Consider the following 24,923-nt stretch of genomic DNA (forward strand, 5'->3'; position numbering starts at 1 on the left):
TTAAGTTAAACAGATAATGAAACAGTTCTCTCCTTCCACAATTCATTTATTCAATAATGTGTACTAAAATTTATCATACAGACACTGTGCTAGATACCAAGGAATTCAACAATAAACAATACTTCATTCAGACTTCACAGTACTTAGTCACCAGGAATTCCCAGTAACATATAAAATGGACAGTGAAAAAGTTATGAATATCAAATAAAAAATAGAGGAGAAAAAAAAAAACAACACAGAATTGTTATATTTTCCCTACTTATCTCCAAACACAAAAGTAAATTCCAGATGGAATAAAGTATTAAATGTAAAAAAACTAAACCATAGAAGTATTGAAGTAAAATGTAAGAGAATGTTCTATAATCTTGAAGTAGAAGCAGGCTTTTTAAGTACATCAATGCCAGAAATTATAACTAGGGAAAAAATTAGATTTTACCCAACAAAACTGGATAGCAAAGGTGGAGATGTCCAGAAGGTATTTGGGTCTAGAGAATAAAAACAAAATATGCAAACTACAGATAAATAAGCATTTGTACATAATCATTGAATAGGTTGAGATCACCTAGGGACAAAAAGAAAAAGTAAGCCAATGGCAGAACCCTGAGAAACAGCATGGGAAAAAGTCTACAAATGAAAATGAGACATGGCCAATGAGAAAGAGGAGGAAAACCATAAGGGTGCAGGCACCGAAACCAAAGTAGGACAGAGTTTCAAGGAGAGAATAGTTGACAACGTCGAATACCACTATTTAAATAAATCAATGTAATGGTGGGATAGATCATGCTCAGATTAGAAAACTAAGCATTTAAAAGGTGTCAATTCTTTCCAAATTCATTCATCCATAGCTCACTGAATAAAATAAAATCCTACAAACACATACATATGTACACATATGTATGAGATGTATATGTATATGTGACTATGTAAGTGTGGGGAGAAGACGCAAAAGGCACAAATGAGGAAGTTCACGTCGGCTCCCGGAGGTCTGCAGGAGACCATGAGGGCGGGAGAAGAGCTTGAAGGCAGAAGTGAAAAGATAGAGACGCTTCTAAGGAAGCATGACTGATTCTCACCCAGTACACACATTTATATACACGCATACCTGTATGTACATACATACGCATGAACATCTTTTAAGATAAAATTTTAAAAGCAGTAGGTACCTGTCAGAATCTAGAAGAGGTATTAATGAGTCTTTTCTATTTTACTCCATACACTTGTTCAAAATTTGGAAATTAAGAATGTAGTCATATCTACCACTTGCAAATAAAAATTAGATTATAAAATTTTGGACTATTTCTTATTAACTGAAACAGTAACTTACTAAGCTCTATCCTCTCTTAAAGACTTTCAGTCCTTTCCCATAATTATTCCTTTAATATTGTCTGGCCATTGTTCTTTATTAAAAACTAACTCCTTTAGTACTTAAAAAAAAAATCTAGAGCTTCTATTTTATATAAAAACCTGAAAGTGAAAAAGCTAACTCATGTTGTTAACTTATTCTCTATTTAGAAATCTTAAACTATTTAAAGTTCTTTTTGCCACTATCTCTTTAAAACATAGAAATTATAATTTTTAAATAGCAAGAAGAAAACTGGAAATAGGAAATACACAAAACAGAAAAATGATCATGCATATTAGCATGCAAGAGTGAGATCCTTTAGACAAATATTTCTGTTTCCTCAGGTCCAAGTAATACCCTTGAATTTTCTTTATCAAATAAAATATAAAGAAGTTGGCACTCCTTTTGTGAATTTTACTTCAAATATTACCTTTATATCCCCACAGGAATTTCCTGTATTTCTCACAAACAAGAGATACTACATATTTACCACTTACCTTAGGAGTAGATAAAAAAATGACTGGGCTCCAAGAACCTTCAAGTTGGACCATGTGTGGCTAGTTAGTGGAACTGCTGCTGGTTGCAGATATAAAGGCTCTGACCTGCTGGCTGTGGGGCCCAGTTCAGAACAAGCTCAGTAATTTTGATCAATGGGGTCTAACCTAGTCCTCCCCTGAGGTCAAGATGTCCTTTGGTGCTTTTAAATTTTCTTATGTTTTTTCCCTAATTGGCACAAGGCTAGAGCCCCTCCCGGTGTACCATATTTGGAAATGAAAAGTGAAACAAATGAGAATTTTCCTTTTTCATTTGTAGGTGATTACAGTGATTTGAATTTCGGTGCATTTCTTTCAGTCAATTGATTGCTCTGTGAATCGATGTCACAGATCAATGGGTCATGTCCAATTTCATCAAGAGCCGCCTGGGGCGAATCTGGCCTCACCAAATGGGAACAAGTAATAATAGAGTGACAATCAAACCCCAAGTGTTCTTGCAAATCATGTCAGGCTGAAAGGAGAAATAGCTCAAAAGGAAATTAAACATTTTCAGACCACGAAGAGGGGGCTGTGCCTGTCTGTAGATTATGTGTTCTAGCAATATTCTATTAGGCTGAAAGAGGCAGCTCAGGAAAAAATTTATTTTTTCCAGTAGAGAGTCTGAAAACCTTAGAAACCCATGTCAAATTTTTGTAAAGTGTTTGAATTCAGAGAGGTCAAATGATTTGCCCAGGGCAAACAGAGACCAGATCTTCTAACTCCCAGCCCTGCAGAATCTTCCGTGCGTCACATCTCAAGTACACAGTCTTACTGTCACCTTAGAGGAGTTGACAGCAATGGTGTCACCAGAACACAAGAATGGCTTCAAGTCACAGCTCTGAGGCACACTTCTAAGCTTGGTCTTTTCCATATAATATATAGAAAATACATAAAATCATTGACAGTTCCTAAGTATCATCTGCCTATATATTTAGTTTTAAAGAAAGGATGATGACGAAAGGTGGACCGGTTGGGGTGGGGAGGTTAAATTTCCACTACCCTGGTACACTAGCCTCAAGTACAAACTGACAGAATTAACTAGAGGTGAAATCACACAGTGTATTAACATGTGTATTTGTATAGTGTTGGGTATATTGTCCAAGAAAGCCCTTGACATCTACTCCTAAAGTTCACCTGCAAAGTAATGTATTTAAAAGCTTAAATGCATTTTACCAGAATCAAAATACTAAATTCATACATTTATAAGGGTATATAAAATAAGTCCTAATATTGGGTACCTCAAGGGAAGGTAACATGATGAATGAGGAAGAGGTGAGATGAATACTTTTACACGGAATTCTCTATATGTGTTACCTACTCAAGAAAATAAATGTTCAAGCCACAAAGAAAAAAAAAAATAAATGCAACTATACATCTGATTTTTTTTAAAGTCTTCAGCATATGAATCAATCCAATCTTTACTCTTGAAGACCTTGAGCAGCTAGGTGAATTATCTTTGAGACAGGCACAGAGTGAGCGCCTCTCCAAACCTCCAAGTGTCCTGATGAGGTCAGTAATGTTGGCACGGCACAGCTGTGGGAAACACAGGAGCAGCTCGGGGTGGAGCGTCATCAAAGCTCGCCGGAGGGTTCAGCAAAAACCAGCACACCGGAGGCTGAGGGTTCAGTTCAGCGAAAACCAGCACACCGGAGGCTGAGGGTTCACTGCCATAGGAGACACGTTTCGTTTGGTTTGGTTTTGTATCTACTTTTTTAAAGTTCCTACTTTTACTCACACCAGAACTTTTGCTGCATCTGTGGAGTCACTAGCAGGCCTAAAACACACTCAGATCTGAAACAGAGGGAACAGAAAGGTTAGAGAGAATACACATCTCAGGGCGGAGAAAGAGGCACCGGTCCATAGCCTCTGCCTTCGTGCTCTCAGGGGCCTCCAGTGTTCACAATGCCACCTTCTTCACACCTGGTGGTATAAACTCCTGCGGGCAGAAGTGAGAGCCCCTCCAAGACTCGTGACTTGCTCTATTGCCGTGGTCTGCAACCAAACCTGCAACATCCCTGAGGTCTGCCTATACACGGATCACCAAGGGAGCAGGTGATTCACTCAGCCCCCAACTCTTGAAACATTTTCTGCACTTGTTTTTTTTTTTTTTTTGTGGAGTACTGTTCAAAAATGTTTACAATGTGGATCTTTGAGTGATAAATCTTACTGCTTTTATTAAACTTTCACATGTGAATAACAATATAAATGGACATAAAATTTTAGCTCTACTACTTTAAAAATAGTTTCCTTACAGCAAGCATTGCCCTTCAGAAGAGTAAGGTCAGTATGATTCCTGTTCTTTGCACAATGATCTACTGTCTAAAAGCCTGTAGATGTTTCTTATCATATCTTTAATATTCCTAATTTCAGTATGTGTCTAGATATGGGGTACTTTTTGCCATTGGGCACTCTGTGGTGTCTCAATCTTTAAAAATTTTTCTTCTTCTGACCTTGTGTGTTACTTGAATGTTGGGACGTCTACTTCTGTCTGTGGGAGGTCTACTTCATCCCACTTACTTCAACATTCATATTTTCTATTTACCTTTTTTTTGCTTCCTGTGGACGAGTTTCTCAATCCGACTTTTCAACTCACTAATTCATGCATCTATCTGTTCAGTTCCGTCGCTCAGTTGTGTCCGACTCTGCAACCCCATCGACTGCAATATGCTAGGCTTCCCAGTCCACCACCAACTCCCAGAGTCTGCTCAAACTCATGTCCATCAAGTTGGTGATGCCATCCAACCATCTGATCCTCTGTCATCCACTTCTCCTCCCACCTTCAATCTTTCCCAGCATCAGGGTCTCTTCAAATGAGCCAGTTCTTCACATCAGGTGGCCAGAGTACTGGAGTTTCAGCTTCCAATGAACACCCAGGACTGATCTCCTTTAGGATGGACTGGTTGGATCTCCTTGCAGTCCAAGGGACTCTCAAGAGTCTTCTCCAACACCACAGTTCAAAAGCATCAAGTCTTCGGTGCTCAGCTTTCTTTATAGACCAACTCTCACAACCGTGCATCACTACTGGAAAAACCATAGCTTTGACTAGACGGACCTTTGTTGGCAAAGTAATGTCTCTGTTTTTTAATATGCTGTCATAGCTTTTCTTCCGAGGAGCAAGAGTCTTTTAATTTCATGGCTGCAGTCACCATCTGCAATGATTTTGGAGCCCAAGAAAATAAAGTCTCTCACTGTTTCCACATCTATTTGCCATGAAGTGACAGGACCAGATGCCATGATCTTACCTTTCTGAATATTGAGTTTAAAGCCAACTTTAAGCCAACTTTTTCACTCTCCTCTTTCACTTTCATCAAGAAGCTCTTTAGTTCCTCTTCACTTTCTGCCATAAGGGTGGTGTCATCTACATATCTGAGGTTATTGATATTTCTCCTGGCAATCTTGATTCCAGCTTGTGCTTCATCCAGCCCAGCGTTTCTCATGATGTACTCTGCATATAAGTTAAATAAGCAGGGTGACGATATACAGCCTTGATGTACTCCTTTTCCTATTTGGAACCAGTCTGTTGTTCCATGTCCAGTTCTAACTGTTGCTTCCTGACCTGCATACAGATTTCTCAAGAGACAGGTCAGGTGGTCTGGTATTCCCATCTCTTTAAGAATTTTCCAGTTTGTTGTGATCCACGCAATCAAAGGCTTTGGCATAGTCAATAAAGCAGAAGTAGATGTTTTTCTGGAACTCTCTTGCTTTTTTGATGATCCATCGGATGTTGGCAATTTCATCTCTGGTTCCTCTACCTTTTCTAAATCCAGCTTGAACATCTGGAAGTTCTGTTTACATACTGTTGAAACCTGGCTTGGAGAATTTTGAGCATTACTTTGCTAGCATGTGAGATGAGTGTAATTGTGCAGTAGTCTGAGCATTCTTTGGCATTGCCTTTCTTTGGGATTGGAATGAAAACTGACCTTTTCCAGTCCTGTGGCCACTGCTGAGTTTTCCAAATTTGCTGGCATATTGAGTGCAGCACTTTCAGAGGATAATCTATGAGGATCTGAAATAGCTCAACTGGAATTCTATCACCTCCACTAGCTTTGTTTGTAGTGACACATCTGTATCCACTCTATTTTCATTCCATTTTACCTTTATTTTAAATATTATGTTTTTGATATTTCTACTTGGTTATTTCTTATACCACACTGCCAAAATTTTTTTTTCCTTTTAGTGTTTCCTGGCCTTATCTTAGATCTTTATGGTCTTCTGTAATCCAGTTTGTTTTCTCGGATTCAGTGGTACCTCTTAGTTGCTTCTCTACTTTGGCTTGTGAACCCATTTGCCTGGTGGTAAGGATTCTTATGCACTGAAGGGCTAGGGGCCAGCGGAGGGCTTGGCTATGCTGGGACGGAAAGAAAGGGGAAAGGTCAAGCCTTATGGCAGACTGCCCCAGAACTATACAACCACAGTTCATCATTTCAGTTTGTTATCCACCAAGTAATCCTTCAGATCAGGGCTTCCCCTGCAGACAATGGGAGAAATGGCAATTTCCCTCAGTAACTTCAGAGCTCCAAGCCTAGATTGTAACCTACCAGTATCACCAGTCTGAAGGAAGAGGGATGGATAAATAATGCAGTCAGGCAATCCTTACCTGCTTTCCCCAGATCCTCACCCAAAAGGAGTTTGTGCACTGCCCTGATCTGGTCTGTGAGGACCCCTGGGGCACTGTTCACGGTACCGGTACCTGCTGTGAGAAAGCCGGCAAGAGCAACCGGTTTGCTCCAACGAATCCGCTCCAGCACATTCAGCCAGCCATGCCCCCACCAAGAGCCACTTCAAAACAGCCCGCAAGGCCCCCGGGCATTTTATCTTTCTTCCATTTTAATTACCATCTAAACACAACAAAAGAAACATTCTAATACACAATAAGAGAATCATTCTAATCAGAATATAACAGAACTTTACATGGTTTTATTTATACATTACTGGTAATGAAAGCAAACTTTATACAAAAAGTTTTATACAAATAAAAAAATCCTTGGCCAGGCACAGCCATTCATGTGTGTGTACACAACCAAACATACACACACACAGGAAGTATTTTACATCATTGTAATTGTACATATTTACAGACACACTATTTAAATTATTTTACAATTTAACAAAATGAGGACAGGCAATTACAAAAGCAAATAAAAATGGATGAAACAAACTAAATAATGGTTAAGTTTAAAATGTTACAAAACTATTTTTAAAAATCTAGAAAAGAAAGTCATTTCTTTGAAATATCAAAACTAAGATTTCAATACTGTTTCATTGTTGCTTTTACCTTAATAACAAGTTGTAACCTGTTTAGAAATAAATATCCTGATAGTAACAGGTGAGCAAGTCAGACTGATGTCAGGAGCAAGTTGACCATGTTGGCCTGAAGTTAAGAGTCAGCAGGTAATAACAAATGCAGATTATTATCTGGCAATCAAATATGTCATAAAACTGCCCTCTCCTGCTCCATTAAAAACATGAAGAATTCCAAGCTTTTGTGTAGTATGCAATATCAATTAAGACTCCAAGAAACTCAGCAACTTATCTGTAATATAAGAAAATGTTAAAGTTACGATACTGTTTTTCTGACATGATCATTTAATAAACTGCTGTTCTTTCAAGTGAGTTCTACTTAGACAATGTGTGTGTGTATGTGTGTTAGTCACTCAGTCATGTCTGACTCTTTGCAACCCCATAAACCCGAGCCTGCCAGAATCCTCTGTCCATGGGATTCTCCAGGCAAGAATACTGGAGTGGGTTGCCATGCCCTTCTCCTGGGGATCTTCCCAATCCAGGGATCGATCCTGGGTCTCCCTGTTGCAAGCAGATTCTTAACCATCTGAGCCACCAGTGAAGCCCTAGATAATACTGGTGGTTAAAGAACTAGCTTTTTCAAGAATTACGTTGGTAACTTTATCATTACACTCTGCTTTTGACAAGAATTTAATGAGACTATAGTACTGGAAGGAAAAAAAATCAGCAAAGAAACAAACTAGGAATGAAATAACATACTATTTGTGCTATCACGCAAGTAAATAAAATGTCAAGTATCAAATCCATGAAAAAAACTGTACATTTGCAATGGAATTTGGAAATTTCAAACTAATAAACATCACTTCCAGACACAAGTTAATTCTTTCATGAATGGACATTATCTTCAAAAAGAGAATGGAAGTCACATTTTATAACAATGTTCAGATAAAACCGCAGTTTAACTTCTTAAAGGTAGTGAAAATTTTTAACTTTATTTATAATGAATCTGAAAAATAATCAGGCAATTTTTGCATCAAACTATTTTTTTAAGGTTCTTTAGAATAAGCTTTTTCTTCAAATCCCCCATTATTCAATCTTACATTCTGAATTACATAAGTAGAATTTTAACTTCACATAAACTAAGTATTTTTTGAAGATTTCATTAAGAAACTAGTTGCTCTAAGAGGATACTGAAATTAACAGATTATCTAAAAGACAGTAATTTATACTATATTTAGGAACAGATTTTTATAACTCAAAAATATTCAGAACCCATCACAATGAGATCAAACTCCAAATATGGTTTTTACTCAGATTTACCTATAAAGTTGGGTGTTTGGATTCAAATAACTATGACTACAAATCAACTGAAAAATAGTGATTTGTTAGATATCTTTACAATTTTCCTTACAGAAAAATCCAAAATATTCAGGCAACTGGCCTAGGTCTTAAAGAAAAAAATCTGATACATATTGCCTTAATAAATCTGTACAAGAATGGCTTAAAGAAACATGTTTGTGTACATTATTAATAATTTAATGTGGTAAATCGTGTCACCTCTTCAGATGACAATGGATTTCATGTTTTTAAATGTATGTTTTGTATTTAAAGTATTTTGGCACTCAATTAAAAATGAGAAAATGTTAAATTACAATGACTGTACAGACTTCACTGGCTATGAAATATACTGCTATTCAAGAATGTCTTCTTTTCTTTCTTTTGGCTGCACCATACGGCATGCAGGATCTTAGTTCTCTGACCAGGGATCGAACTGAGGCCCCCTGAAGTGGAAGCAGAGTCTTAATCTCTGGGCCTCCAGGGAATTCCCTCAAGAATGCTTTTTCTTTTCTTTATCTATAAAAATTTATAATCCATCATCAAATGGATCGGCCCCTGCCTTAGACTCATGAGCACGCAGAAGGTGGAGGAGAGAGGCTATCCGGATCTAAGTGCAGCAGGCTTCACTGAGCACGTCTCACCTTCTAAGACACGTGACTTAGAAGACTTCCTGAGCACGCATCCGCCACCCTGTGACCGAAGCACGAGCTGAACTAGACGTCTCTCACCCGCCACTCACATTTCAACGACTAGTGAGCCAGTAACCGCACAGGTACAGTGTCAGACACTTACTTTACTAGCCTCCTGCAGTGTATCCATCAACTACCTGCATTTGGACTTTTCAAAGAGCTTCATTAGCTGCTGGAATCTTTCTGAGACCTGAAAAATTTTAAATGAGGGTTAATTGTAAATATCGTAATAATATATTCTGTATCTTTGATGAATATTTTCAGAAAACATCTAAAATAAATAAATTTTTAAAAAATTTAAAAAATAAAGTCAGCCTTCTGATTTGTGGAAAAAAAAAAAAAAACACCTAAAGACAGAGAAAGCTACTCTTAATAATAATGGTAAAGTAATATTTCGGAAAACAAAATATCTTCATAATAAAGGTAACTGCTATTTAACTTTTCAATATTAAACTTTCTTAAGCAACAAAGCATCATTACAAAATTGCTTGAGGGCAAATAAGTAAATGGTAAAATGACAGAAAAAAGAATTAGGATTGTTTCAAATTTCTTCCACAATCATCAAGCTTTTAACAGTTCTACATGACGAACGTGAAGAACCAAACTCTTTTTTTTTTTTTTGGCCCCACTGTGCAGCTTGCAGGACCTTGGCTCCCCAGCCAGGGACTGAATCCACACTCTTGGTAATGAAAGTACAGAGTCCTATCTACTGGATGACCAAAGAATTCTCCAAAGAGCAATACTTTTAAAGACATTAGCTAATAAATGTCTATATATTTTAAACACATTAAAAATAAAATCTAAGTATTTACAGTAGTACCATCTGTGAAACAACAGAGATGTAAAATTTGGGTAGTTACCTGATATGGATTTTTATTCAACTTAGCAGCTAAATGAGTAAATGTTTTCAATGATGGCCCTTTTTTCTGACATTCCAATAAAATTTCCCGGTCATCATTTCTGAAGGGGGAAAGAATGTTAGTTTTTGTAGGTTATAACAGAAAGGTAAGAAAAAAGTTCACTCTCTTAACATCTACTAATAAGAACTGGCATTTTTGTTAAAACTCATAAAAAAAGGAAAAGTGTATATACTAAAATAAAGGACAATGGTTATCTGAGAGATAAGATTATGGATGATTTTAATCTTTGAGTTCATATATATTTCCCAAATTTTCTAAAACAAATACACTAATGTATTCTTCTAATGACAAAAATGAAAGATTTTCTTAAAATTCTACCTGTAGTGTGTAAATAGTACTTATAAAGTTAAGGCCCAAACATGATCACAGACTTAAAAGGTGAGAAGAACCAAACAGTAATATAGAATTCAGATATTCTAATCCCTAGAGCTCTGCTTTTTCTACATGGTCTGAACCGATGCTTGTTATTACAGTCTCTTGAGATTTTACCACCTACAGGTTACCTGGAATGAAAGCATGGGGGGCTGAGGTATCAAAACTGATCCCAGTTTCAAGAAAATTCAGTGTCATTATACACTCTAGCCAGTCTGGAGACCATGTTCCTCTAGCTTAATGGATTACAACTGTGGTTACCTTTACATCTGAAAGGCGGTCTTTACAACTGCATTTTTTTTTTTTAAGTTCACATTAAAATACAACAAAATTTATAAACTTTCTTTTGAAACGTCTAACTTCAGGGGAAAACTCAAATTACGGTCAGTCACACTTTTTTGTCCTGTTCACCACCCGTCATTCCTCCTTTATAAAGAAAATGTGTGTACACTAGGTCCCTTACGAGTGAAAGATTTTTTTTTTTTCATTGAAAAAGTGAGGTTAAAACATAGTGAAAAGTTCTGTCCATCAGGCCAGTACACTTCCCTGGTCAAGGACCACTGCTCTAGACTGTTCTACAGTACAGCTGGGCTGTATCCTAGAGCGTATTTTCTACCAACTTTGGCCACTCTGAAAGTGATCCCTTTCCCTATATTAAGTTGGGATAAAACTATGACATGATAGACTTCTGGAGTCTCAAAACTTCCTGGTGATTTAAAAGTCTCTTAAGATTCTTACCTTGTCCACGAAACTATAATTTCTCCCTTCTTTTTAATAACATTCTTTGCAGAAAGGCTTGTGAAAGAAGTGGCAGGCGCTGCTGATGCATCCTTAGTCCCTGGGCTTTCCTTTAATGATGAGGGGTCTTTAGTTACTGAAGGGGCCTTTTTCTTACTGGCTTTCCTTCGATGAGCATTACCGTTCTCACCAGAGTCTTGGGTAATTTTTTTGGTCTTTTCCCTACTGGTTAAGTCTGTTTCCTTTCTCTGTTTTTTTTGAGAAGAAGGATTTAGATCAGAAAGATTTCTTCTCTTTTTGTGAGGATTATCCAATGTCCCAGGCAACTCTGAACTGTTAGAATTTAATGCTGACTCTGAGTTTAAATCATCCTTTTTCACTTCACCCGAACTGGAAGCTTCCGAGGTTAGATCAATACAGGCCTCCTCAACGACGCATTCCAAAGGCCTGTTCGCCACCTGCACATTTTCTTCCTTTGAGTTATCTTCATCGACACAGATCACCGGACACCCCAAGTCTTCAACAACTATGGCAGGATGGTTACCTTCATTTTTACTGTCACTTGAAACATCTTGTGTCAAATCAATAAAAGTATCAACAGTTTCAGGCTGCATATTGTCTAATACTGGAGCATTTTGATCCACACTACTTCCAGAACATCCCAACTGATCAATATTTAAAACTGTTACTTCTACAAGTTCCCCCAACTTCTTGGTCTCGGTGACTGGATCTTTTGTGAGGTCTATACATGTGTTTGGAAGATGATCCTCAACAGAATGTGGGATTTCTTCCACTGGAGGCAATTCTTCAATGCTTTCAGGCACTTTTGGTTCCCATACTTGATGCAACTTGAAACATTCTTCAGCCTCTTCGGTGCTTTGACTCACTTTACCTGAAGCATCTTTAAGAAATTCATATATGTCAGGAACTTCTGCTTGTATCACACAGTCTTGTTCCTCATGAACTAATCTACCATCAACATTCTTACTGGAATTTTTCAGTTCCTCCTTAAAAAGTCTGTTCTGACATGAAATATATTCTTCCTCCACGGCTGCATCAGCTTTCTTTTCCATTCTCGGCAGAGAGTCATCAGCCACTGTACTCTGTACAAGAGTAGGGGAGGTGGATGGTGCCGCTCGCCGAATTTTCACAATGAAGTGATCGTTGGACTTTTCCATTATGACAGCATGCATGGGGAGGTTAGGGTGGTACTGAAAGCCTGGGGCGACAGGCCGGCTTGTCCACGACGAAGAACAACTTGATTTACTGCTTGAATTATCAGACTCCAGGGCTAAATGAATATCCTGTTCAGACGCGTCCTCTTCCTCCAGTAGGGCATCCTCACTAAAATGGGCACTAATAACTTCTTCGGGCGTTGAATTAGACAAAGCTTCTGGCTTTAAAAAACTGAGATGGCCGTCTGACTTCAGAGGCGATGGTACTGTTAAAGAGACGGCTAGATCTTCAAGAAGTATGGAAGAAATGCAGGGCCTGCTCTTTTCTGAACCACATACATTATCTTTACTTAAAGCTAGGTTAGTGGACACTTCAAACATACAATTTTCATCCAACACGTCCGGATGGACTGGCAACGAAAGCCCCGAAGACAGAGACGGACCTTTCTCAGACGACAGCAAGGACCAGTTGTCATCACTGATTATCTTGGGGCAGGGAGAAACCACCCCTGAGACCAGCTCTTCAGCTGTACAGGCGGGTACAGATTCACATTTGAGGCTCTCGAGCAGCTGTTTCTCTGGCGTCTTTAACTCCCACTCACTTTTCTCATTGCAGTTGACACTGTTGTCCAAAAGATCAGAACCTTGCAACAAACTTTTAAATATTTCCCCCATCTGTGCATCACTCACTAAATTAAACGTAAGGCTAGATGCCTGCTGTTCAGTAAGAATCTCGAAACTGCGTTCTGGCTTCAAAGGAGCGAGCTGGGATGTCTGGGCATCCTCTGTGGTGCCACCTTCGATTGTTCCTGGCTTTGGGGTGCTCAGGCAGTTTGGTTCCAAGGCGTGCTCTTCAGACTGAGGATTCCTCATACTATCAAAGCAAGTGTTAGTAGTCTTTTTACTGTCATGCTTTACTGTGTTAATATTGGAATTCTTTTGCTCTTGGTGTTTTTCCTCAGATTTTTTACCACCTACTGAAGACTTAGAAGAACCAGGATCTTCTGACTTGGGGGATTTCTCTTTGAACACCTCTTTGCCCAAGCTGTTTGCACGCCCCTTCTGACAGTGTGAAGATCGCGCTTTCTCCTCACTTCTCTTCTCAAGCTTGCCTTCGTCACTGTCACTGCCAACGTTTATGGAGTCACAAAATTTTACAAAGATTTTCTTAAGTTTTGCAAACAAATAGTCGAGTTGTTCATCTACAAATTTCCACAATTTTTTTTTCATATCTGGTAGCTGCTGCTCAAATAAACGATCCACGATGCCATTCTTTTTAACTTGCTTGAGTTTGGACTCTATAACATCACAGAGACTCTTCTGTAAAGTAGTCACTGACTTAGATATTTTGGACAAGTCCAGGTATTTAATTAGTGATGTAAAACTCAAAATTGCTGACTCAATAATTCTATGAAACTGTATTAATGAAAATTTTACCTTGAATTTCATGTAATTTTTCCTTACATGTTTTCTTATCATTCGTAACATGTGCATAATCTCTCGGACAGAAGAGGGTGTGACAATGATTGGAACTATTTTCTCCAGGCTGGAAGTGCTCATTGACCTCTCTTTCTTCTCTGTTTTTGAAGATCTGCTAGATTCACTTCGTCTTCTGTCCCATCTGCTTTTGGTCTGATGCGTTTTCATAGAGGGTGTCTTCCTGTTGTCTTTATCCAAACGCACAGAGCTGCTCCTGCTTTCTGGGCCAGTTTTTGTCTTCTTCACTTCCGCAGAACCTCTTGGCTTGGCACTTTTGTCAAAACTTCTTTGTGGTTCAGGTTTTTCGCTGTCACTGATAATTTCTCCTTCTTCTAATTCATCTAAAGATGAATTCTTGTGGGAGTCTGCTTCTGCAAATTTGTCAGATTTGCATATTGGCTTTTGATTTTCCTTGTTGAGATCAGACTGACTCGTGGAGGTAGAATGAGCTGAATTTGGTAGAAACACATCTGTGAAAGAGAAAAGCATATTATTGCCACATGACCAATGAGTGTTTATCATTTAACATTTCCACATTAAATATAACAAGAAATTAAATGTTGAGGCAATTTATTATTTTAATAGCTTTAAAAAAAAAAAGCAGAATGTTAATGTCTAACACTTATCATATGATTCATCTTTACTGGTCTGAGAAGGTGCCTGACAATAATGATACTGCACAGTCTGATCATTTGGGTAGCCAGCAAAACCAACTGTTCAAGTTTCTTGATGTTAGCAGCATCATCTACTCTATGCCATTTGATGGTGATTTTGAAACAAGAAAGTATCTGAAAACAGGCAAAGAATATTTGAAACAATCTGTCCTACCATTCTCTTTTTCATATAAATAAGCATTACCTAAACCTAACCTAAAGGCTCAATGTACATTACTAGTTAACCACAGAGGTGTGAACACTAGCTATATTATCAAATAAGAAGCACTAATTCATCTTGCTGGTGTAGTTTACATTCTCACATAAAGGTAAGCTATAGGAGAGAATATAAAGTATTACCTTTATGACTGTTATTATATAATGGAACTTGAGATGTACTTTCCAGTCTAAGAACTTTTGCTACAGGTCTCACTGGACTATTCAGAGGACTGATGGCTTCTGGAATGGGTCTCAGCTGATTAAAGTCAATGCTCAGAACTGAGTTCTCATCATCATGATACACTGAGTTTGTTTCACCAACTTCCATTCTGTCATCCATTAACTCAGTCTGCTGAAGTGAAGACTCTGGAGTCTCTTTAGGTAAGCAAGGATCCAAATGACAAGACTTATTCTCAACTAGTGGTGGGTCTACAAGAGAAGGCTCAAGTTTTGGTGTACCACCTTCTGAAAGGACAGATGGCAGAATGCCAGTTCCTCCAACTGAAGGCTGCAAAATGCTTTCACTGGATTTGGTCACGTTTGTTGAAAATGCCTCCTTCATTTCTGTCTCTTCAGAGATACTACAAGAATTTAAGTCACTGTTTGTTTTGCTGTCCAATTCCAAGCCGACGTTCTGAGGACCATTTGTCTGTGGTGTGTCTGTTATCACAGGAGCTGCGGCCCTGGCACCAGTAACAGCCTGCTCCACTGCTGCGGATGGAGATAACGAAGATTCTGTTGGTTCCGTTTCCACAGGTGCTGAGAAGGAAGTCTCCGTGCCGCACATGGGCGTGTCAGAAGGCACAGTGTTCTCCACAGATGCAACGGACAAACTGTTTCCTTCTACCTTCGGTTCTGAAATGCTGGTCCTGGGTTCGGACACCGCTCTAAGAGCATCCTTTGGCCCCGGTGACTCAGACTTGGTCTCCTCTGTGCTATGTTCACAGACAGAGGGGACACAGGCCACAGTCTGAGCCTGCACCAGTGACTCGGAAGCACGTAAGTCACAGGACGGGGGGGTATCAATTATCGTATGCTGGCTCTCCTGAGAAACAGGCTGCTTTTTAGCGGGAGAAAGAGTTAGGTTCAGTTTTTCCATAAAGCTCAACTTTAAGTCTTTGCTCTGCGGCTCATTTGGGGCACTCTCAGCTCTAACTGCTGGCTGCTTACTATCCGCTCCTTCAGTAACATCACTGTTGGAGACGTCCCCTTTATCGTGTTTTGGCTCCTTCTGTCTCTTTAAGCCTGCGGTGGTTTTCTTACTTTCTCTGTCAGTCCTCTGCAAATGTCCCGGAGGTGCTCTTTCCTCATTCCTCACATGCTTATTCTCCTCTCTGCTCTCCCGTTCCCGCTTCCTCTTTTCTTCAGTTCTGTGCCTTTCTGCTCTGAAAGCCGCACTTTCCCGCTGGTGCCCAGCATCAGCTTCTGTGGAATCAGTGTGTTTGTGAGTTCTACTGGCTAAAAGAGAAGACGGACATCTTCCTTCTTGAAAACTATGATTACTTACAGCCCTGACTCTTTTACAATCTTCCCAGCCTCTTCTCTCCTCAACATGGTATTTACCTGAATTGTGAGAAGACTTTGCTAGTTCAGTTTTGGAATGCGGAAGCACTGCTCGTTCAGACCTTCTCCAATGATCCTGGCCTTTCACTACGGATTTCGACTTCTGATCAACTTTTCTCTCTTCTTTGTCTTGTGATTTAAGTTCTTTTCTATTTACATTTTGTGATCTTTCACTTTGTCTTTCGAGCTTTTTGTCACTTTGAGATTCTAGTCGAGTGTGTGACTTGTCTCTAGCGCTTTCTTTCTCCCAGGAAGAGCTGATGCGTTCATTTTTATGATCTAAATCTGTGTTACTTTTCAACTTTGCAGTTTTGCTTTCAGCCTTTGGTTCGCCTTTACCATGTTTCTCGGGATGTCCCTGTGGCCTCTGACTGGCCTCCGTGACCCTTGGCTCACCATCACCATAGCCAGCGCTCAAGTCTTTCCGTATTCTGTCAGTCCCCCGGTTGTACTGGCTATGTCGACTGTCTCTCCTTCCTCTTCTATGATCCTCATTTGAACTACTCTCACCAACCTGATAATGGAAACGTGACCAAATGCCATTGGTGGAGTGTTTTTCAACAGATGTAGGCAAATGCAAAGTGCTCTTTTTTTCACAGTGTGATTTTCCTTCCTTTTCGTGGTTTGGCAGTGAAGTGCTATAATGTACATCTTTAGAAACATCACTTTTCACTCTGTGATCAGTCTTTGAAGAGTCATCCAAATGGGGAGATCTGGATTTAAGATCTTTTGTTTTAACTAGATCTGATGTCCTTGGAGCTTTATGATTATTCCGAAAATGTGGAAACTCCGACAGTCTATTGAGAAATAGAAATTAACACCAAAAACAAAGTTAATTCCTTTTTAATAATCCAAGGTTTAATCACATGTGGTACACTTTAAAATTGGGGGCCCACATACTGGCAAAACGAATTTTACTTTGTAAAAAAGAATAAGTAGTAAGAATTTACCAGTTCCCAATGTAATGGACAAGTTTTTAAAATAAGGAACTCTCTTTCATCTGCTTTGCTCAAACCAAGCCTGAAGGACCTCTCAGGTTTCTCCCAGCACTGGTCCATGTCGTTCAGATTTCCTTCACTACTGGAGAAAGAAAAGCGGGGAGGGAGGAGGAGTGGCGGGAAAAAAAGAGAAGAGGTGGGTGGGGTGGCTCTGTGACAGATGACCAAAGCTGCGCTTTACTAAGCGTCCTGTGGCTTTAATAGAAAGAAGGGAGAAACCAGAGGCTGGAAAGAGCAAGAGGGGATGGACAGTTCTGAGCACAAGGACCACTCCCAGTTCAGCTGAGAGGTGATGGGCCGCAGTGACAGTAGAAATGGGAGAGAAGTGCATGAGTTGAGAGAACACAGACACGAAGATCAACAGGACGCGGTAATGGGTTTGGATCTGAAGGGTGACAAAGCGCTCAGCGTCACTGATGACCCCCAGGCAGGGGACCTGCACGTCCCTGTTTGCCAAGTAACATCAGTGTAATTACTAACAGCACTTCCTTCTACTCTCGAAAGTATCCTGGTTTGGGCAATAAATTAAACGGTCATTCTATCCTTCAGACTCTCTAGCTTGCACCAGCTAAATAAATGTTGGGGAATCCACTGAGCAAGGAACAATGGAAAGGGTTCAATCTTAAATTCAGTGTTGGATGAGATAACTTTGAAAATTTTGTACAGATGTAAAGTAGTTATCTACATATAAATGAAACTGACTAGTACAAGTAAGATCACATCAAAAGAAAATACTGAAAGAGAAAGGAAAGCAAAGACATAGCTTCGAAGAAAACCAACTTCGCCAGAAAAACAGGTCTCAACTTAGGAAGAAAAGTAAGGCTCATGAAAGCCAAAGGGAGAAAACGGTTTTAAGAAAAAGGGTCAATCAACTATGTCAAATTGTGTGTAAAGACAAGTTAAAATGAGAAGCCAAAACGATATGATGAATTTAGTGGCAGTCACAGGAGGAAGAGGTCAGAGTAGACCGGGTTCAAGAGTGAGTAGAAATGGAAGGTGGAGATAGCAAATTTCGATAACTGTCTTGGAGGTTTGGACTATCAAGGGGAGAAGAGATGAAATTCTCTGAAGCCAAATACTGCCCCAACCAAAAAAAAAAAAAGTGAGAGAGGGAGAGAGAGAAATTAAGTAGAAAATCCATTTCAGAGGAAAAAGAATATGTAATTGAGAGATATTTTAAGAGTTGTCTATGACAGAATGTATGACGCAGACATCCTCCTTGCATTTTAGTAATTTGGTGGGCCCCTTCTGGAGCCCATGACATACACCATCATCTTCCCAGGATCAAAGAATTTCAGAACAAGATCCCAGTATATTACAAAACTGGATACATTCAGAGAGGTATGTGGCAATATTCTGTTAATAATCATACAGAAATCATTATGACAATATACCATTAGAATATTAGCTCTTCTCAGTGAAACCTTAAAAATTCAAAAAAATGCATGATTTTCATTATCTTTCCAAAGTTAAAAATATTTCACATATCAATATTCATGTAAGTTACAAACATATCCACATCCCTCAATCATACCTTTGGTGAAGATTATTTATTTCTTCATCCTTGCGGTTTATTTCCACTCTGGCAGTTTTGATAAGTGCTGAGATATTTTTCTTAAGAGACTGGTTTTCATTTTTTAAGCTAAAATTCTAAACATCATAAAATATATTTAGTAAAGTATGTACCTATGGAATAAACCACTATTTATAATAACTATTGATTATTGAATGCTAACTACATGCTAGGCATCACTTATTTTATCTTATGAAATTCTCATAACAGTTGTAGGAGGACTACAGTGATGCTCGTTATACAAATGGGGAGGTTGAGATTCAGAGAAGAAACTGGCACCAAAGAAAGGCTATTTAAAATGAAACAATTTAAAAGAGGGATGAAAATGAAAAACCAAAAAATAACCAGAAAAAAAGTTCTGCCTGGGTCATTATTTTGGAAATGATAAAATTTGTGTTATATTTAATAACTGGAGGTTTAACTTGAAATAATATACTAATTCTTAGGTGAACAAAGAATGAATTGAAGACTGATTGGCTCTTTGGGAGAAAGGGAAAAGAAAGAGAAACACCTTTACCAAAAAATAAAAATCAGAACAGGACATTCCTAATTCTGTAGCATGATAACAAAAAAAGTCACTCTGGCAAAAACTGTGAGGGCACCACCATTTTCCCCCATCAGTCATTCTAAATCTTGGGGCTCCTCAAGCCATTCTTTTAAACCACCTGATACAATCAAAATTTTCTATTCTTTAACTATTAACTAGTCTAGCAACATTTATTTAATCATTGGTCAATATCATTGAACAAATCAAGCAGTTTTCTTTTATCAGTTTCATTGACACTGGAAATAATGCATATTTGGCCATTTTTGCTATTTCACATAATACTTTGAAAAAAAGTTTCCTTATAATCTGTCAACCCTTTAGAATTTGAATTTCTAACAAAGAATTTTACTAACTTTTTATTTTAAAGGCTAATAAGGCAAAAATAAAATATTCATTATAATTCTACCTGTGTCTGTATTTCTTTAAACTTTTTCATCAGCTCTTTCATTTGCAACTGACATTTTCCATATTCTGCCTGCAACTGTAAAATACAAAAAGATCAAGCATAATTTTAAATTATTTTCTTAACTTAAATGACATTTGAAAATATTTAAAACTTTGTAAATCAACCCACATAGTAGGGTAAATGAGGTCTATTTCTATTAGCAGGTACTTAGTTAGACTACTGGTTTTTAAAGTTGGGCCTGCCAATAATGTTATTTTCTTTAGTTTCACATTCAGTCTCCAAACTTTATTTTTTTTTTGTTTTGTTTTCCAGGTTCATAATTTATTGTACAAATTGAGTATCACATGATGAGTTGACATTAGCTTCTTCAGGCATGGGAACTTAAGAGATAATGTACAGTTCAGAATCTGTTTATGTTGCTTTCACAGCTGGAGTTTTTTTAGACCTTAACTTGAAGTATAAGACTATCAAAGCAATACTTCCATATGTGGCCAGCACACAATTCATTCTCCCTGTGAGAGTGTAAGAGTTGAAATATTTTTTGATACCAGTGAAATGGAACTGGGCATCAGCTTCTGGACCTGCCATGATTTCAATCTTTCAAGGGGTTCAAACTCCACAGCCTATGTCCTTCACTGTACGCTGCTGCCCCTTGACCCCACCGGAAGACACCATCTCAGTCTCCAAACTTTAAATTCAAATAAGGTAGAAAGAAATTTGTCTGCATGAAGTTTTGGGACAATTTATAATTTAGTACAAATCATGAAAAGACAAAATGTTTTATCACACTGATTTACCTGTTGAGATTTTATATTTAGACACTTAAATTTAATCAAGCAAAATTAAAACTACATTTAGGCAAACATTCAGAAGACACTGTTTTAAAGCAGATCTGAAGGCAGAAACTGATGTAAATATTCTTTTAGTCTAAGAGCTACTTCTCAAACATAGAACACCTATTCAGAAGTTAGCCGATGTCTGCATTTCAGGAGATATCAAAGCACAAAATAACCATCGTTCATAACTCTGGTAATCCATACATCATTATATGTTGCCTCCTTTGCAGTGCCTTCTTCAGTCAGGATTTCTTCATATAAATCCAAACAATTCCTGGATGGTACAGAGGATTTGGATGCACTGTCTAAAACAAACAAGAAACCCTTCCATTAAAATAAGTATTTCCAGATTCAATAAAATCCCTATCAAAACTCCAATGGCATTTTTCAAAGAAATGGGAAAAACAATCCTAAAATATGTATGGAACCACAAGACTGCAAACAGCCATAGCAATCTTGAGAAAGAAGATGAAAGGGGGAGGCATCAAACTTCCTGATTTCAAACTATAATACAACACTGCAGTAATCAAAAGTATACTTTTATAGGAATAAGAACAAACACATGAGTGCAACAGCTCTTTTACAACTTGTCTAGCAAGTTTTCCGGTCCACACTGGAAAACATTCCCATGGGGGGAAAAGAAACCAGATACAGAGATCAGTGGAACATAACAGAAAGCCCAGAAATAAACGCAGGCATGTATAGTCAAGGGCAACTCAGGTGGTAAAGAATCTGCCTGCAATGCGAGAGACCTGGGTTTGATCCCGGGTCAGGAAGATCCGCTGGAGAAGAACATGGAAACCCACTCCAGTATTCTTGCCTGGAGAATCCCATGGACAGAGGAGCCTAGCAGACCACAGTCCATAGTCGCAAAGAGTTAGACACGACTGAAGTGACTTCGCAGGCAGGCATGCGTATATGGTCCCAACTTATGACAAAGGAGCCAAGAATATACAATGGGGAAAGGATAGTCCCTTCAGTAGATGGTGGACAGCCACAAGCAAAAGAAAGAAAGTAGACCCTTAAATTTATATAGCACGCACAGAAATCAACTCGAATTAAAAACCTGAATTTAAAATCTTCAACCCTACTTAATATCTTGTAATAACCTATAACGGCAAAGAATACAAAAAAGAATATACCTCTATCTATCTATATATATATATACTGGATCACTTTACTATATACCAGAAACTAACAAAACAATGTAAGTCAACTATATTTCAAAAAAAGGAACTGCCTGGCAGTCCGCGGGTTAAGACCACATTCTTCCAATGCAGGGGACACAGGTTCCATTCCTGGCTGGAGAACTAAAATCCCATGAGCCCCGCAGAGGGGCCAAAAAGGGAAAAAAAAGTAAAAAAAAATTTAAAAAACTGAAATGTATGGAAACAGACTAAAAACGATGGTTACCAAGGGCTAGGGGTAGGGGAAAAGAGATATTGATCAAACTCTTCTGAGTTTGCGGACAAGTACAAACTTCCAGCTATAAGATGATTAAGTTCTGGGGATATAATGTACAGCATAGTGATAATAGTTAATAACACTATTTTATATAATCTAAAATTGCTGAGAGTAATCCTAAAGAGATAGTAATCACGTGATGCTATACAGGTGTTAGCTAATGCTATGGTGGTTATTATTTCACAATATTTAAGTGTATAAAATCAACACACTATACATCTTAAACTTACTTGATATTATATGTCAATTATATCTCAATAAAACTAGGGTAAAAAAAGAAAAATATACATGTCAAGCGTTTTGATGTAGTGTCTACCTCTACACAAAGAGCTATACATTTCCCCATCTCTTGTATTTCATCTAAATCTATACTAATTTCAGATTAGAACTAGAGAACCACTTTATCTACAACAAATTTGTCAACAAATCAGATGTAAAGATCATATTTGTTCAAAGCTTTGAAAAATCTGATTGCAGCAAAGTTTTCTCAATTAGAAAGGTCATTAGATTCTCTGCATATTATACTCGTACTGATTCATTTGAAAATACATATAGTACCTACCCTTTCCAAAAGTTCTATCATGTAGCCTGTAACAGTGTGTGAGATAATATATGTAGTCACCATCACCAGGCTTTTTTCAATGGTACAAAATACTTTTCCATAAGGTCCAATTAAATCTAACACCCAGATGAAAAACAAACCTAAGGGCTAACTTTTTCACTGATAAAGATTTGGGCAAAAAATAGTTACCTGAGTATAATCACTTCAAAGAAAAGGCAAATTGTTGAGAAGCTATGAGTTATGCCAGGAATTGGTAACAACAAAATAAACACTTCCAACAGACTGACCAAACAAAATAAGAAAGTATTTTATTACCGAATTTACATACCAGAACCAGCACTGTCCAACCCAGCATATATGTCCAAAGAACCTTCATCATTATTTTTAAGAGGAGAAGCTGGAAAAAAAAAAAAAAAAAATCAAAGACTGGTTAAAATCGACTCTATGTACTTAGTAAAGTTTTTCCATTTCTACTCTGAAGGACCAGAAAAAGAGTATCAGTCTTATGCCAAAAAAGAAAACTGTTTAGAAGATTTTGTACATCCTTATAAACACACACATCTTAGTACACAGATAGACTTAAAAACTCACTTTCAAAAACCATACTAGTAATAAGATTCCCAATCCAGGATCAGAACAATCTTCCTGCAAAAATAAAAACTCTAAACAAAATATTAAAAGCTAACTGTAGTTAATGCTCTATCACCAGACTTACTGTAGCAGTCATTTCACAATATATACAAATATGGAATTATTATATTATACATCTTAAATTACTGTAATATTATATGTAAATGGTACCTAAATTTAAAAAAAAAAAAAAAAAAGGTATCTGAAGAACTAAAGAGAAATCCAAAGCAGGCAAAAACTGGAGAGGAGGTGACCCCTGCAAGAAGCAATGAATTCCTATCCCCCTTTTTTTACAAGTTTTTGTGCAAGGATAAGCTCTAGTTGGAACCACAGTAGGCAGAAAAACTCAGATGGACACTTCCAGTCCTAATAGCTTGAAGAACTAGAGAAAAAACTTTGGGGGTGATAACAGCAACTACAAAGAGGAAATCCAAAGAGCCACAGAGAGGACTCCCCAAACTGTGCCCAAATCTGAATAACAGAAGCAAAGGTTAAAACTCCCAGGAGTCCAGCTAAAAGCTAAAAACTCTCTGAGCTAAACAGAGATTTCAGCTACTGTTCACCACAGGGAAGATAGAAGATTAAGTTCAGTTGAGATAAATGCCTGCTAAAATTAAAACCACTAGCACTTTTCAGAGGAATATAACATAATCATATATCTCAAACACTTACAATGTCCAAAATGCAATTCAAAACTTCTCAAAAGAAATCTTGGTAGACACTAAAAACAACTCCAAAACCAAATGAACATTCTAAAACTGAAACTACAATACCTAATGTAAAAAGATGCAACAGAAGAGGCAGTGAGCGTGAAGACAGATCAATAAATTATCCAACTGCAAGAATAGAGGAAAAAATATTTTAAAAAAGATCAGTCTTACTAACCTATAGAATATCATGAGTTCTCACATACTATAGACCTGGAGTCCCAGAAGAAAAGAGACAACGGGGAGGAAAGTGATTCTAGAAGGGTACTAGAGGATACCAGAAGGACAAAAATGGTAGATAATTGAGTAAATACAAAAGACTAATATTCCACCTCAATTGGTTTTAATTCCCCTTAGTTTATTTAAGATACATACAACAGGCTAAAATAAAAATTACAGCGCTGTATCACAGGGTTCATGACATCTTTAACATAAAGGGACGGAAGAAGGTCAAATGCAACTATATGTACAAGATTCTACATCTTACATAAAGATTTAGACTATAAAATAAAAACATTTTATTTATACATAATGTAAAATAAATACATTATAAAATAAATAATAAACACATTTTAATAACTAGACTATAAAATGTTAAAGATGTATATTGCAGTCCCTTGAGCAACCAACTACAAAAAAAAGCGCAGAAAGGTATAACCAAAAAGCTAATGTGCAAACCAGAATGAAATTCTAAAATATATTCAAATGTCTGAAAAAGGCAAGAAAATCGGAAAGGAAAAAAACTGATGAGATAAACTAAACTTTTAAAATGACAGGTCTAAATCCAACCACAGCAATAAAGGACATTACTGTATTAACTGATAAAACTGGTATAAAGATGGTAGACTAAGTAAAATTATAGTATTAGTGTTAAATTTACTGAAATTGATGATTACGCTGTCTTTATGTAAGAAAACCAACTTTTGCTTGTGAAATAT

General features: G+C 37.7%; 2 protein-coding genes and 1 non-coding gene across 5 annotated transcripts in view; 1 reads left to right on the plus strand and 2 right to left on the minus strand.

The window, feature by feature from the left end:
• Positions 1–6,770: 6,770 nt before the first annotated feature.
• The window catches only part of CASP8AP2 (caspase 8 associated protein 2), a 31,650-nt gene continuing 13,497 nt past the window's right edge, over positions 6,771–24,923 (minus strand). For all 3 annotated transcript variants that reach the window (XM_061131755.1, XM_061131756.1, XM_061131754.1), the window contains exons 3-11: positions 22,977–23,045; positions 20,827–20,927; positions 19,787–19,861; positions 18,795–18,910; positions 14,841–17,059; positions 11,174–14,297; positions 10,004–10,103; positions 9,247–9,333; positions 6,771–7,408 (exon numbers count right to left, since the gene is read on the minus strand). In XM_061131755.1, coding sequence (XP_060987738.1) covers positions 9,277–9,333; positions 10,004–10,103; positions 11,174–14,297; positions 14,841–17,059; positions 18,795–18,910; positions 19,787–19,861; positions 20,827–20,927; positions 22,977–23,045 — 5,861 coding nt within the window. In that variant the 3' untranslated portion in view covers positions 6,771–7,408; positions 9,247–9,276. The remainder of the gene's footprint in view (positions 7,409–9,246; positions 9,334–10,003; positions 10,104–11,173; positions 14,298–14,840; positions 17,060–18,794; positions 18,911–19,786; positions 19,862–20,826; positions 20,928–22,976; positions 23,046–24,923) is intronic.
• LOC133048152 (ATP synthase membrane subunit K, mitochondrial) lies at positions 20,075–20,475 on the minus strand. Its single transcript, XM_061131767.1, has one exon. The coding sequence runs from the start codon at positions 20,372–20,374 to the stop codon at positions 20,198–20,200; it is 177 nt and encodes a 58-aa protein (XP_060987750.1). The 5' UTR covers positions 20,375–20,475; the 3' UTR covers positions 20,075–20,197.
• Positions 21,187–21,248, plus strand: LOC133048365 (U7 small nuclear RNA). The gene has a single exon (XR_009691023.1). It is a non-coding gene; the product is annotated as a U7 small nuclear RNA (small nuclear RNA).

The sequence above is a fragment of the Dama dama genome, chromosome 28 (genome assembly GCF_033118175.1).
Source record: "Dama dama isolate Ldn47 chromosome 28, ASM3311817v1, whole genome shotgun sequence".
NCBI classification, from domain to species: Eukaryota; Metazoa; Chordata; class Mammalia; order Artiodactyla; family Cervidae; genus Dama; species Dama dama.